Raw genomic sequence first — 17,206 nt, forward strand, 5'->3', positions numbered from 1 at the left:
ATACCAAAATTTTGCTCAGTATTAAGTGACTTCGGTATTTGCATTGGAGGTGTCAGTTCTAAACATCTTGAAAAAATGCTTAAAAATTTTAAACACCAGTTTACTAAGTGTCGTAAAGGTTAAAAGGTTTAATGATGGAAACTTTTAACTATGAAATTTCTCTTTTGTTTGAGTGAATTACACATTAATAATATTAAATTTATTATGACCTAGGATGCAATGTCACTACATCATCTTCAGGGTGTTGTAATATTGAAACCTAGGTCGTAATAAATTTTCTAATCACGAAAAATTGCAAGTATTCATTTCAATATCAATATCTACACAGCAAAAGCCCTCAACTATTGCCTGCTGAATCAAATCCGCTCATCAAGGAGCTTTTGTACCACTTTTCCAGTCATTACATGACACAATCATTAGAATATTTTGGAATATTCTATAATGTGGCACTTAAATCAAAGCAAATTATTTTCCAAAAAAGAATATAAAATTATAAATAAGCAATTTCACTAAATGATGCCTCAAACTATTTATTAGGATATAAAACGATGCTGTAGATGAATTTTCAAACTTCAATCGCACAGAATTTACCTCTTAAGGTACTCATTGTAATCATTCCATTCATCTTCTGTCAATCGCAGCTGCTGGTCCATCAAATCAAGCAAACTATCTGTGCACTCCTCACATAGTGGGTGATCAACATCTGATGTGTTCGACAGGATATCAAACAGACCAGCAGTCACCTGAAAGAGATTCATCCAAGCTTTAAGAAGCCATGTGAAAATTTGCTATGCATAAATAGAAAACAAACAAGTCATCACCAAATGAATAACTTTAAGACAGCAAAAATAATGGATTTGAAGACACAAAAAGGTAGCAAAATCAATGCACAATTTCAGCATACTATTCAAAATATTTTTTTTTACCATGAACATTACTGCATACAGTACATCTAATTCACCATAGTTTTTTGTACAGAGAGCCATATTGTCAAATTAAAATTTCGCACCAGCACAACAGCTCCATTGGTTTTGAAACAAAATGAAAGTACACAATGAAGGTAATGACAAAGGACAGTGTGACAGAGACCTTAAACACAATGGAGAGAAATTTATTTGGGAAAAAAAAATGATTGAAATGCAACATGGCAAACCATTCTTATTGCTCTGTCCAACAATCCTCATATAGGTTTAACATCATATAAGAGTATAGGAGCTTGAAGGACTATAAAATGAATGATTTATACACTTATCTATGAACCCAAGACCATGGGCTCATCATATTCTACACTGTGTCATAGTTTCTCAATGCTCAAAATGTAATATGTCCATAAATACTTAGTACCTATACACCAAACTGAAAGAAAAACAAAATGAAATTATGAAAATTATTTTTACCTAAATTGCAGAAGTTAACTCGCCTCTTTTCATGGGAGACCACGTGCTAACATCAACAAAAAATATTTGCAAATAAAATATTTGCAAATAAAATATTTGGAATAAATAATATGAATTTCTGCAAGTTCAAAGTCACATTTTGTAATGCTGAGGTAAACAAGAATATGTAATTTTTGTAAAAAGCAAGCAAGGTAAATATTAATATCCACAGAACTCTGGGCAAGAAAATTTACTGACTTTAACTGGAATTGTCAATGGATGTTGACAATATGAAGATACTACTGTGGTTGAAGGAGGAAGTTAAAAGCTTCTTACATACTAATGTTCTATGGATTAAGATGCACTTAGTTTTTTTTGTTATTATCAATGGCAGTGGCGTAGCAAGGGGAGAGTTACGGGGGTCCGGAACCTTTCCCCCCAAAATATAAAATCATAATTACTTTCCTTCATGATGGAAAACAGAATATTGAACAATCATGAATTTACAAATGATTTCTTTGACAAATGAAGTTTTTTCGATTATGAAAATAATTAAAATTAGTTTAAAACCCTCTATTAAGTATGTACCCTGTTTTTCTAAAATTTTCCCCCTGATTCTGGACCCCCCCCGAATAAAATTCCCGGCTATCCCACTGATCAATGGGTCCTTGAATTGTATTCAAATGATAGATTTCCATCAGTATTAACAGTTATTGATCATAGTATTAAGGAAGAGGAATATTCAGACATGAAATAAGAAATGAAATTTGGTGCAAGAGAAGCAATTACTGCTGAATTTGAATTATGTTGTGGTTGTTGCACAACCTTGGTAATATGTTCTGAGGAAAAACGTTCAATGCATAGACATTTATAGCTGCTTGAATTATTTCATATTTAGCCGAAAATCTCATGAAATTCAGTACAAGATTGTTAAAAGATTCATGGATTCCCTCACTTTTCCTCTGTTTCCAATTCAACAATTGCACCACATTTTTCAAAGAAAGAGAGTAAAAGAAATACAAAATTCTTAAATTATTTTTAAAACATGCCCTGTAAAAATTAATGTAGAGAAGAACAGTATATTGCAAAGTTAATCTCTTGCAGTAGCTCACATTCGGATAAAATTTTCTGTAAGACTCTGAGAGCAGGGGCAGAGAATTTGCTCCTAAAACTTGTTAGACATAAGAAAACGTAATAACTATTTGACAATAGAATATAAAAAAAATGCTATGAAATGTGATGTTACTACAGTCTTAATTTTCCTGCAATAATGAGTGCATAGGTTTTCTATTGAATTTATTCATTTCACAAGGCAAATTAAAAGCATCATCCCAGGTCAAAGACATATGTCCTTAGCCAGATGGCAACATGGCTGTTCCTTTGATTCACTCATTGTTTGATTCATAGTGCTTTACTGATTTTTATTATATAGAGATGTTTGTTTTGTTCCATGCTTGCGTATGACTCTGGTGAAGCTTAAAAAAAAATTTAAAAAAAATATTAGCAGTGATTCCAAAATCAGGGCTCACATACTAATCGTAATAGAGCTTCAGTGCGAACACTGACCAAGACAAAGTTTTCCCTGATGCCAAAAACAACATTCCCTCCCTCTTCCCAGAATTCCTTGACCCATTCAGGGTTCCCACTCAATCTAAATTATAAAATTCACGGTTTTTTCCAGGTTTTCATGGTCTAAATTTCTACAAATTTACGGTTTGTAGATAAACCAATTTAGGCAGAAATATTGATCATGTAACAATCATTGGCTCACGTTCACTAAAAATTTAACAAACGCGAGTGACGCCGTGAATGCAAATGTAGCAATCAAAGTGCTATCTCTTCTGACGTCACATAACATTTGCAAAATTCAGCTCCGGCGAAAGGTTGTGAGTGAGAAAATGGTGGGACCAGGGTGCCAGGGAAGTTAAGAAGAGTCTGAATTTTTGCAAGTGTTCATGAACACTTTGGTTGCCAGTCTTCCGGCTTTGGTGCATAGCATACGGACAAATAATTTTGCTTTGAATATCCGTGTGCAGATGAATCCGTGTCCATGTCTGCGCTTGACTAACCTTGAAATATGATCAAAATATCCATTTTTCTTTTAATATGTCAATCGTTGTTCTACGATCATAAAATCAAGATTGAGACATTTTTAAGGTTTTATGATGAAATTCACGGCTATTTCCAGGTTTTTTCACAATATACAGTGCAACCTCGATAAAACGACACCCCACGGTGCACCAATAAACACTCGTTATAGCGAATTGTCGCTTTACCGGAGGTGGAGCAAATAATAGCCAATATGTATACCTGTTGTGAACAGTTATACAGGAACAGAGTGGTGCGGTGACAGATAAATTTCTATCTGATAAACGTAAGGATAAATCCAGACAAAAGGTGATGTTTATTTGCATCACTATATTTCCTTACTCAAGCAACGACCAATTGTTTGGTGTTTTCTTGGCCATGGTGTCTGCCATCAAATGCTTTCTATTCATGCAACTCATGGACATGCGGGTATGCTGACGACTGCTTTCTGCCGCCCGAGGAACAAAAGAAGATCAAGCATTCGCGAATGCTAATTCCACAATATTTTCACCAAAATTAACTACTTATTTATCAAACGACAGTTTACCACATAAATTTGAGACTGAACACTCCATTAACTTCATTTCTAACAGATCGCTAGCAATTACAGAGATTAAGTAGTCTTGATGTAAGTTTTTCCGGCGATGAAACCCTCGCTAAGGTGAGAGCCAACACCAAAAGGGCCTCGTAAAAACGAATTTTTTAACATGCTTATTATAGGGTCAATTGACGGTGCATCGGCTATATCTCGTAATAGCGGGGGTCTCGCTATAGCCCGTACTCGCTTTAACGAGGTTCCACTGTACGAAACTCACGGATACTTCACGGTTTAAAGGTTTTCAAGGTTGAGTGGGGACCCTGTCATTTAAAATTCCTTGATTACAACCACCCACCCATTACCAAACCCACTAGATAAAAGCAACCATTTTATAGCACCCTGTCATTTAAAATTCCCTGATTACAACCACCCACCCATTACCAAACCCACTAGTTAAAAGCAACCATTTTATAGCATCCTGTCATTTAAAATTCCCTGATTACAACCACCCACCCATTACCAAACCCACTAGATAAAAGCAACCATTTTATATCATCGACAATTTTTTAAACCTAAATAGTCTAATGTAATGTACAGCATTTTTTAGCTGTGAATGGTTTTATTATATGGACTTCATACGTTAATTCATATATACACCTGTTTAACAAGACTGGTGTTTTTATATAGGAGGGCGGTTTTCTTTCAACCTCCAATCGCTCATCAAAAATCATCCCAGCGCTGATGCAGCCCAACCGCTCCTTGAGCAATTTCTATGGGATATTTTCGATTACCCACCATACAATGCCGACCTTATGACTTTGATTTTTACACTGAAAAGTAGATGTGGCCAGGAGGGAAGCGTTTTCAAACACACAATAAGCTTCAGGGAAAAGGAATAATTAATTGGAAGTCATACGCGGTACCATCGACGAATCCCACAATCACGGAGGCCATTACGTTGAAAGGTGCTCAATACTTAGCAATACAACAATTCTTAATAAATCACTTCATCATCTGTTCATGGCCCATCAGAGGTAAAAAAAGCCACCCTCGTAGATCCACTTAATGCCTTGATCATCTCGGATTTTGAACAGTGTAATATTATACAATTGGATAGATATATTCCACTTAATTGTAGGCTGAATAATCAATTAATACTATCATTAGCCAGTAACAACCCTGCAATAAATGATGTAAGTTTTGCCCGGAAGAATAATATTTTGCATGATCCCAAATATTGGGATATTGTGTGGAATTTCACAAAAAGTGATGACGCAAAAAAATCATGGCTAAAAACCATCACCATAAACTAATGAATACAAGCAATCAAGAGGCAATGAGCTACTATCTGGTATTAATCTGACTTGAATCTAATACCCAGTGAATTTAATTTTTTTCATTTTCACATTTGTACTCTGTTGGATGTAGAAATTACGACGTCTGGAAATTCCAAGAGATTCATTCTGACTGAAATCAATGTTTCAAATTGGTCACACTCCTTTACCTCAATGTTGCTTTCTTTCTTAGAGCCATCTTCAAATCGTATGTTTTTTAAATTTTTTATATCCTTCCACTTTCCACAGCAGCAGTAATTCAGGTATTTTTGAGCTGCCTTTTGTAAATAATTTAATTTATTCCGATACTATCCTCAAAATTTCAAATTAAATATGTAATACGAAAGTTGCCACCCATTTTTCATGAGTGCATGACTGCAGTTCCAGTTCACAATCTTCCTCACAGGGAACACCATATTGAGCAAAGGAATTGATCACAAGAGTGTAAATAAAAGCAAGCCACGCGTGGCTGATGCAAGGAGCAGGGGAGGTGGCTGAGGTGCAGTCTCCCCCTCAGCAGGTTCATCATCAACTTATATGCAAAATCCCACTGATGTGCCCTGAGAACAACTTGAGAAGTAGGAGATAGACCAAAAATAGAAAAATGCAGGTTCTTATACAGTTGAGGACCTCAAATCCAGAAAGCTTCTGGATTTCTGGTTTTTCTGGATATCTGGCCTTCATAGTATAGGGTAATTCCATGTCAGTTCATCCAGGCATGACACCCACCGACTCGGATTTTGATGAAACTTGCCAATTTTCATCCTTCCATGCTGGAATGAAACAGTGTAAAATATTTCTTGGCTATCTCTAATAGTTTTTTTTTCACGACCATTTGAAGTTTGGGTGAAACTGCAGTTTTTCAATGAATGTGGTCTCCAGAGGCACTTGTACCTCCAGAGGGAAATAATTTGTCTCAGCCATAGTTTTCATCCGATTCTTATGAAAATTTGCAGGTTTACTATAGAAGTCATGAGGATTCCAAAAACTAATTGAAAAATATCCTAAGGAATATTGGAAATTCTCTAAACTCGTATGTTTCATAAGATTTTAGAAAATTTTGCGTCAAACACATGGTTCTATAAAACATCAAATTTTTACCTGAGGCAATATCTGAATCAAGCTAAATTATTTTTTCTAATATTCTTTAAGGTATGACCCACCACCTGTAAAAATAAAATTCATGGCTTTTTGCTTGCTTTGTTATTAAAAAAAATGTTATGCAAAAAAAATCCCTTTTCACGACTCTGGTCGTCAGTGTTGGGTCCTCCTTCAAGTGTGATGAAATGCTTGTGTTAACTGTTTTCTATATCTAAGAAAATATTTACAACATATATCTAGTGCAAAATACATTCAAAAATTAAAACATTTTTTTATGTGCAGGTTGTTTTTCTCCCAATAAGAAAAATATATTTTTGAAATAGAATATTTTAAGGAATTCATAGCACTTACCCATCATTGCTGGGGAAAACTTGATTGTTGCTATATAAAGCACATCAAAATACAGGATGCACGTCAATACAAGTTAACTTTCTCCATTTTGTATTGACAAAAAACTTCACGAATGTTTTTTACCTCATGAATGTTGTTCTACTTTGAACAAAAAGGTTTTCAAAGTACTGGATAAAGATTTCCTTCCAGAGTATGATTCAGAAGTTCTTGATTAAGCGAGTGATATGGATATGCTAGTTGGGTTACTAAAAGAAAAACTGGTGACAGCAGGCAGTCAGCAAGAGATAATTCAGCTACTAACACCAGCTCCGACTTCGTGGATTTGAAAAAAGTAGCCACCGAAATTAATGCTAGTGAATATACAATTCGGCATGCTAGGGAATTCTAGGAATGAAAGGCATCATAGCCATACCAGATCCAAGGAGGGGCAAAAACATAGAACAAACTGCAGGGGACTTAATTCCGACATTCTACCAAAATTACGAGTATTCACGCCTTATGCCAGGAATGAAAGATAAGGTGAGTGTGTCCAAAAATGTCCACAAGCAAAAGAGGTTACTTCTAAAGTAACCTAAATGAGCTGTGTGCAGCTTTTTAATTTGAATTCCCACATGTAAAAATAGCATTTTCAAAATTCTGTCGGTCGTGGCCTAAATGGTGCGTGTTGGCAGGCTCCTCTGCAACCCATTCTGTGTGTGTCTGTGCTATCCATCAGAATGCATCACTTCTTCTCCACGGATGCTCTATAGAGGAGACCTACAACAACCTATTTGACTACTTGGTATGTTCCAAAGATAACAGGGATTGCATGTTACGGCACTGTTCAGAATGTATGTCTGACAAACTGAAGGAGCATCTGAAAAGTAAATTTGAGGAATGGGACCCTGAAGATGAAGTGACATACAATGGGTGACAACAGATCGGACCCAATAAATTAGGTTAACAGTGACTCTGGATGAATACATCAATAGTCTGGTGAACAATCTGGAAAAACTTCTCCCACATTCCTTCATAAACAAATCCCAGACGAGATACCTAAAAGAACTAAAAAATAACCTACAGCCAGATGAAGCCATTGTTTTGCTGGATTTCAGTGAAAACTACCATTATGTAATCCAAGATGAGGTTCAGGGTCATCACTGGAATGAGGATGGTTGTTCCCTACATCCAGCGGTAATTTATACTCGTGGGCAGCTGAAGAAAGATCTCTGTGTGTCAAGTTTGTGTGCATTTTGTGACCATCTAGAACATGATATAGCTTTCGTATTTGAAATGCAAAAAATAGTCACTCAGTTTTTAAAGGAAAAGTTCCTTGAAGTAAAGAAAGTGCAATATTTCAGTAATGGTTGAGCTGGCCAATATAAGAACTGTAAAAACTTTATAAACCTGTGCCATCATCACCTGGACTTTGACTTGCATGCTTCTTGGTCTTTTTTTTCAACTAGTCATGGGATATCTCCATGTGACGAGATAGGTGGAACAGTTAAGTGCATTCTTACAAGAGAAAGCCTTCAGCGGGATCTGGGTAATACAATGACTTCCATTGAAAAGGTGTGTGAGTTCTGCAAGTACAAAGTGGATAAAATTTCATTTTACGTTTTAAAAAAAGAACAATGATCAATGATTCGGCAACAATTAGAAACTCACTGGTACCTTGTAAAAACAATCCCAGGTACTCGTAGCTACCACTCTTCTATACATTATTGCGACAAAAAAAATTAGGTTTGATACCACATACAGTTCTGTCCACAATTTCTTGATAAAGCCAAGTTGGGAAGAAATTTTGACAAAAACTTGTACTACCGTATAAGCGTGTGTAAGAGGCGCACACGTGTTAGAGGTGCACCCTTATTTTGAGCATCGAAGCTATGAAGAAAAAAATTTGCGGCATTTTTTTATACTATGGCGCGGTGTTGCAGATGTATGACTGGAATTTCAAAAGTTATCGAAATTCCCTCTTTTAATACTAATTGAAATAGGAAATTTTGATAACTGCGGCGGTAATAGCGGCATAAGAGGGAGTACAAAGAGTTCCGATCCTCTCTTCGCATACACCGTTGCTCTACGATGCTTGTCCTATTCACGAACAATTTTGTCTAAATGCTCTCGCAGGAGTATTGCAATAGAATTGCAGCCCTGTAAAATTTTAAGGCAAAACACGACAGGCACATAGCATGAACCTTCCCAAGAGCTTGGACAACAATAGGGGCAATCTCAGCGCCGTAGGATAATAACCACTTCGTAGATTTAATGGAGTCACACTCGGCCCTCCATCAGCCAATGCCTCGGCCATTTTTTTTTCCTTTCCGAGACCCCACAGGATAATATCGAGTTACAGGGGAACAATGGAAACGTGTTTCACCCCTACCCCGTCTCACCAACTGACCTTGATCGATCTCCCAGTTTCTGGAGGCCAAATGCTTGGCGAGTCATCTACTGAGCCCGAAGATATCTCGATAGCCTTCAGTAATTGTATGACAAGCACGAGGTTCAAAAAAAAGAAAGAGATCTAACGCGACGCATACCTGACAGAATTTAAGTTTTTTAAGCTCTAATTGTTTGACACAAAGGTTTATAGTTACAACAAGGCTACTAATATTCAAAATAGTCCAAACAGGACAATTTCGGAAGAAACAAGCGTAGCATAAGCGCATTCAAACAAGACGAGACGGACTGGAAACTTTAGGCTATGCAAACTGCATATATCACATTGCTGCGCCTTCGCCCCTTCGCTTTGAAGGCAACAACGTCACATGCAAGATCGAACGTGTTCGTCCCTTGCTCCTTCGCTCGTAGCCTCGTTGCTTCGAAGATGGAGGGATCGCGCTCCTTCCCCTCGACCTCTCCTTCCGCACTCTTCACTTATAAGTTTGTGTAAGAGGCGCACCCTCATTTTCGGCTGCAATTTCTGGGAAAAAAGGTGCGCCTCTTACACACGCCTATACGGTAATTCTTTTGTGGCCTGCTTGTATGACAATCACTGGTTTTTTGGGCTACTTATGTCAAAGGATGTTGATGCAGGTGATATAAAAGTGAAATTCTTTATCATTTTACTGGCCAAAAGAGAAAGAAGATATTTGCAATGTTCCTGTAAATAATGTTATTTGTTATGTGGAAACTCCTACCACAAGAGGCTCAGGACGAATGCATTACTTATCGGAGAATGACATTGAACGTGTGAACCGACGGCTGTTGGATTTAAAAGGAAAACTTGGAATTACCACTACTGGGAAAGAAATGAAACTCTAGTGTAACTGAAATATTAGCTTTCTCAGAGATAGGCCCCATTGAAGACCTTTAATACTATCCTATTTAACTACAAACTGATGCACAGACAAAAGTGACTATATATTGTGATAGTTCATTTATAAGTTGTGCAACATTAATGAAGTAAAACACATTCGTGAGGTTTTTGTCAATACAAAATGGAGAAAGTTAACTTGTATTAACATGCATCCTGTATTTGATGTGTTTTATATAGCAACAATCAAGTTTTCCCCAGCAATGATGGGTAAGTGCTATGAATTCCTTAAAATATTCTATTTCAAAAATATATTTTTCTTATTGGGAGAAAAACAACCTGCACATAAAAAAATGTTTTAATTTTTGAATGTATTTTGCACTAGATATATGTTGTAAATATTTTCTTAGATATAGAAAACAGTTAACACAAGCATTTCATCACACTTGAAGGAGGACCCAACACTGACGACCAGAGTCGTGAAAAGGGATTTTTTTTGCATAACATTTTTTTTAATAACAAAGCAAGCAAAAAGCCATGAATTTTATTTTTACAGGTGGTGGGTCATACCTTAAAGAATATTAGAAAAAATAATTTAGCTTGATTCAGATATTGCCTCAGGTAAAAATTTGATGTTTTATAGAACCATGTGTTTGACGCAAAATTTTCTAAAATCTTATGAAACATACGAGTTTAGAGAATTTCCAATATTCCTTAGGATATTTTTCAATTAGTTTTTGGAATCCTCATGACTTCTATAGTAAACCTGCAAATTTTCATAAGAATCGGATGAAAACTATGGCTGAGACAAATTATTTCCCTCTGGAGGTACAAGTGCCTCTGGAGACCACATTCATTGAAAAACTGCAGTTTCACCCAAACTTCAAATGGTCGTGAAAAAAAAACTATTAGAGATAGCCAAGAAATATTTTACACTGTTTCATTCCAGCATGGAAGGATGAAAATTGGCAAGTTTCATCAAAATCCGAGTCGGTGGGTGTCATGCCTGGATGAACTGACATGGAATGACCCATATTTAGTAAATTAATTAATTTATACATGTGCTCAGGCTCTTGTACTTGATATCTGATATCCTTATGTGTCCCTGATAAGGTTCTTAGCGTATGTCCATAGTATGTGCTAAATTCCTACTCATCTCAGAACAAGGCTTGGAGAGTGGTGCCACGAGGTGGCTAGTCGAAACACTACACAGAGGAATTTTCAAACGCTCTGGATTTCGGGTTTTCCGGGTTTCTGGATTTGAGGTCCTCAACTGTATTTATTTCCCATACCAGTGTCAACCCACGCTGATCAAAAAGTGCCAGAAACATTTCTAATGACCATAAATGTAAATGGTTTGAATCGGGAAAGAATTAATAGAAATGGAAGAAATTCATGAAAATGTACAGAAATAAACAAAATGAGGAGGAAATGGTATGGACATAAAAAAGATGGAATATTGCAGAGCCAACACTTTTAGAGTGGATGCATGGGTGACCAAAACAACAGTGAGTGCTGAGAATTAGAAGATGGACAGTAACGTGGACGTTTATTCACACACATACACAGACTTGGGGAGTTCAAATGATGCAATCTTGAAGGTGATTTCATTAATCCATCTTCTAATGCTATGATTGCATGATGCCTTCACCCATCCAAGATGGTGTAGGGACTAATGCTCAGATAGATTCATGGAATTAGAAATTCAAATAAGAATTCATGAATTTGCAAAATTTTGGGTGTTTATTCACGGCAATTTTGATCGGTGAGTGTTTTTACATATCACCTGCATGGTAAATGCATTATGTAAACATGATTATTCTAACGCAATAGGATCATGTAAAAAAGGGTCAGGGACATAAACAAGTCAGGAAGGGAGTCCAGACACTCCCCAAAAAATGAGGAAAATAAGGAAACAAAATGAGATTTAGTTTCATGAGCCAAACATAGGATGCCCGTTTTGAAACAACTTAACCTAACATTAGATTGATTTTGCATCCACCTCCTCAAACATGTGATCTACATTCCCCACTGCAATGAGTTAATACTGAATATGTACCCTCAAAACCGAAAACATACACTCATAAACACTACATTACATTTACACCTTCATTAATGTAATGGAGTCACTCCAAAAAAATTGCAACCATAATATAAGTGAGTTTCCCCTAGTAGGATGACAAAGGGGAGGGAAAATATGGCCGAATAGTGTACAAATGGTTGGCACCCGACTAGAATCACTCACTGCATCATATAACAACTTTAATCAATGAATTAACACCTTTTATTGAGGTCCTCAAAGACCTGGTGACACGATAAATTAACCCTATTGAGTTAATTTGTGAATACATACACAATGTTGGTAGACCAGAACAGAAATTGTACAAATTCAAAGAACAGATATTTTACTTCTCTCCATGCATTTAAACATTGACATGTACAACATGTTAATGTATTATGAAACCAGGCCTTTGGAGTGAGTGATCAAGAACCAAGTACCCATTCAATCTATAGTAAAATGAATTACCATTTGAACGTGATAATAAATACAGATAATCAAACTTGGGTGACATCTGAGTATATGTATACCTTTCGGTATTGAATACCAACTTTTATTAATTTCAAATCAAATGCTTGACCCTATGCATAAAGATATTCTAATAATTAATTGATCAATAACATGCATACCCATTCCGAAATGATAATAGGTATATGTAAAACTGGACACAAAAGCTCATATATTGGCGTTGAAAAGACTTCTCCATAGTGAAATTGTAAACGAGGATATTTCGATTTTCCTTCAATGAAAATACTTCCATGACTGATTCGGACCACAGGTATATTCAAATGATCCAAGATCCTATACTAGTTCCCACACAACTACTTTCATTTATTTGCAATATATAAAGCATTTAACTTCATAGGATTGCATGCATAATCCATCAAGTGTTTGCCAAGAAATTTTAGTCATTCCATAAATATTTAACGACGGAATAGCAAACCGTTATTATATTATTTCTTTTCTAAGCCTGCTATCCGGAGTTGGCCAATAGATGACTCATTGAAATGAAATTAATACTGAATAATTCATTATCATGTCACAAGGGTTTCGTGAAAACAAATGACTCTGGACGAAATGCTAACAAAGTTTAGTAAAGCTGAGAATAAGTACCTTAACATGATGACTGAGGCTCTCTGTCTCTCCTTCATCCCCAATTAGCATAAATCCACTTGCTGCATTGCTCGAGTCTGTCAGTCGGAAAGGAGGAATGTAGTGATCTAAACTAGCTGCTTGTGATTCCAAATCGACATCTGGAGCAGGGTAAATAGGCACTATTTGGAGAAAAGCAAGCAATTTCATAATCTTCCCATCTAAATATTAACGACGCATTTTTGGGCTTGGGGCATTTCTATAAGCAAAGAACCTAGAAAAATTAACACTCTTAACTATTTCAATGCAAAATAATAGGAAATTTTACTAACGTGATAGCTCATTCAGTGTGTGTTGGTCAAGGTTGCCAAAAGCAGGGTCCAATTTCAATGGCTGAAGGCATCTTTGGCAAAGAAAATTCACAGTAATTTTTGGTTCGACCATTTCCTCACTTCCTGTTACTTGAAATAACAGATGCAATATGCAGACGCATTGGAGACAAACTAAATAAGGAAGACACAAAACTCAAAATATTATTCGTTTGGATCCTTCATCATTCAGTCAACGAGCTCTTTATCTCCCCCAGGGAGATCAGCTAGTCCCGCTAATCCCCTTCGCAACTGCTTGCAACACAGCTGATTCTGTGTTATTTTCAACATGTACGCCATCTGTTAACTGATATTTCAAGGTGACGGTTTAATCGCGTCAATGGTGGTAATTCCTAATGTTTACCTACGCTTGCATAAATCAAACGGAGTTCTTGTTCTCTCTAATTCTGTTTCCACTACTTTATAATCTTTGCTGAAATTAAAATATTTTTTATATTTTCAACGATGATGTCCAAGTTTTCCATGCTAGCTTGGAAATGAATGCGATCCAACGCTAGGATTTCTTGTGGAATTCTCTGTTCGTGAGAAATTAATCTCCCACGTATTTCGTGCTGAGCTTTAATCGAATTTTGCAATAGAATAGACGCAATTGAAAGTTCCTCCTATTTAGAAATTTTTATATCTGGTTGGTATCAATATCAATTTTGCTTATTAATATAATGGGCAAATTTGCATACAACTATTCACCCATAGAAATCACCAAATAGTATAGTACCTCCTAACTCCGCCAACTTTCTTTTTGCTGAGGTATACTTTAATAATAATCTCTTCCAAAACTTAACATGTATATATCTATGGCTAATAGGTACCTAATTGCTGCAATATGCCTCTCTTCTTCCATTTCACCAATAATTTTAGACATTGATTTGAAACCCCACCTAAATAATTTTAGGAGTTCCCCAAAAAATATCAAAAGCCCACTCTGCACCCCACAAGGGCACTCCTGCCAAAACATATAGAGAAACCAAACTCATAAATAGCTTAAAAATGAAAATAGAGTAAAGACATGTATGTGTTAATGAAAAACACATGAAAATATTCTCTTAGCACAGTCAGTCTGAAGTATTGACAGTTAAGTTTCAAATCCATTCCAAAGAATAGACCTGGAAAGTCATGGATATTCACTGTCTGAATTATTGGAAAGGGCAATTGTTAATTTCTGAAAAACCATCTTTGTTAAGAAATCAAGCCAAAATGGTTGTATTTCCTAATCCTCAGAATTAATCTTCAATACCTACTTGAGCATGCTATTCCCAATAGTCATTCAGACGATTCTTGTGAAATGTTAAAATTCATTCAAATGATACTATTTCTGCATTTGCTCTTTATCTTTTGCATCACTTAGTAATATTTTAATCATTTGTAAATATGTCTATTCCGAATAATAAAGGCTGAGGAAAAAAACATAAAACTGGGAAAATATAATAAAGAAATTGTGGAAAATATACAATCTACCAGGAGTATCATCAAAACTTGCTTCATACCTGCAGAAGTACAAAGGAAACTCCTCCCATTAGTGTCCAAGCCACCAAAACTCTACGGACGTCCATAAGGAAAGCATTCCACTCAAGACTGATCGGCGCACTAACCTACCACTTGGCTCAATACCGGGCTGAGGCACTTCAATCTTTCACCGGGAACACAACATCTTTTGTGAAGAACTCAACGCACTTCGTTGAACTTCTTCAAGAAACTACTGTGAAGGATGGAGATCTGCCAGTAAGCTTCAACACCATATCTCTTTTTACCAATGTACCCTTTAACTACTCCATCAATATTGTGGAGAAGCTCATAGACAACGGATAACCCAAGGATTTTCCCAGGCTCGTGGAACATTACCTCTGAAATTCTTCTTGTGTAATGGCCATTACTACGAACAGATTGATAGCGCTGCCGTGGGCTCACCACTGTCCCCTGTAATCGCCAATCTGTTTATGGAGGAATTTAAAAATTTGGTGCTGACATCATACCAAAAGAAACCGGCCCTCTACATCTGATATGTGGATAACACATTCGTCATCTGGCCACATGGAAAACAAGAACTGGAGAATTTTCTACGACACCTCAACAGCCAACATGATTCAATCAAGTTCACTGTGGCAGTGGAGAAGGATGGCAGCCTACCCTTTCTGGACGTACTGGTGATGAAGAAACGTAATGGAAAGCTCTGTGAGAAAGTCTCCATGGAAATGGCCACAGAGTCCACCAAAAGGTGACTCGTACGGACCGCTACTTGCACGCCTCCTCATACCACCACCCCACTCAGAAAGCAGCTCTAATCTCAACATTAGTGCACAGATCTCTGACCGAGTCTCACTTCCCTCAGAAAAAAGACATTTGGTGGTGGCCCTGGCTAACAATGGATACCACAGTGATATGGCCCTCAAAAGGACAGCAAAGAAAGAAAGACAACTCCAAAGTAAGACACCAAATCCCAAAATGGAGAAACCCAAGGCAGCGGGTTATGCCACAATCCCCTATGTGGCAGGGACTAACAAAAAGATCGCGAGAATCCTCTGAAAATTCAACGTTACCGCACACTTTAGCTAGGTTTAGAAGATGGCGGAACTTCTTCCAACTCTTAAGGATCTTGTCTCCCCTCATGCCTAGGAAGACATTGAATGCAGTTGCCGAATGTCATACATCAGGCAGACTGGAAGAGCTGTGAAGTACAGCTGCATACAAGAGCATTGAAAAACACAATGTCAGCTGTGGCTGAGCATACTTTGTGTGAACAAGGGCACGACATCAACTGGGAATAGACAAAAGTTATTGCCAGAGAATCCCAGTATTTTCCCAGGCTCATTCCAGAGGCAATTGAAATATCTAAACATGATCACAATTTCAATCAAGAGGATAGCCATCAAATCCACAGCACGTGGAAGACACTTTGCCCCACATCCCCATGTTATTGGTCGCATGGTGACCAATCTGACAACACACCGGGCTGCCTATTTAAGGGCGGCCAAGATACGGCATCAAGCACTTTGACCTGAGGATGCCTGCTGGAATGCAGGAGGCTCTGTTGTCTCCATCACAACAACGACGAGAAGAAACATGGAAAAAAACAGCATTTAAACTTTGGAAAGTCGGGAGACTTTGATTTGTAATATTTGTGTGGACATTCGCAAGTAGGGTGATTTGATTGATAGTATGATATCTTGCATCGATAGATTCAATCAAATCTGGAATCCATTAAGTCAATTGAATCTTCATACCCCTGCCCATTATCTACTACATGGCTGAGAAAAGAATTGTTGTACACATGTTGTTATAGCATCACAAACTTAAAGTGAAAACTGGAATAAATTTTGAAGAGGGAGCAAGGAATAAACATGAATAAATGAGATAAAAGCAGAATTTTAAAGCATTGAGAGATTATAGACCTTCTGAAAACATAGTAGGAGGAAAATTGATGATTGGTTAAGAGGCTTAGTTTGATTGCTGTCACCTTGTGTGGACCACATGCCCCAACTCCACCATATACAATGGGAGATATACTATTTTTCTTTATTTTGTGGTTGCTACCATGGAAAAATGAAAAATTGGAGGCATAAAACTAGGATTGTCTTTCTTATAACTAATGGTAACCAATGTGGTTCAACCAGAAGTAAGTTTTGATTCATGGGTGGGTAAG

The 17,206-nt window shown here is 36.9% G+C and overlaps 1 protein-coding gene across 1 annotated transcript in view; it reads right to left on the reverse strand.

The window, feature by feature from the left end:
* The window catches only part of LOC124167766 (beclin-1-like protein), a 28,445-nt gene extending 14,630 nt beyond the window's left edge, over positions 1-13,815 (reverse strand). The window contains exons 1-3 of the mRNA XM_046545780.1: positions 13,513-13,815; positions 13,202-13,362; positions 592-743 (exon numbers count right to left, since the gene is read on the reverse strand). Of these exons, the coding sequence (XP_046401736.1) occupies positions 592-743; positions 13,202-13,362; positions 13,513-13,624 (425 nt within the window). The 5' untranslated portion in view covers positions 13,625-13,815. The remainder of the gene's footprint in view (positions 1-591; positions 744-13,201; positions 13,363-13,512) is intronic.
* Positions 13,816-17,206: the final 3,391 nt, after the last annotated feature.

This window comes from Ischnura elegans, chromosome 11, assembly GCF_921293095.1.
Source record: "Ischnura elegans chromosome 11, ioIscEleg1.1, whole genome shotgun sequence".
Taxonomy (NCBI): domain Eukaryota; kingdom Metazoa; phylum Arthropoda; class Insecta; order Odonata; family Coenagrionidae; genus Ischnura; species Ischnura elegans.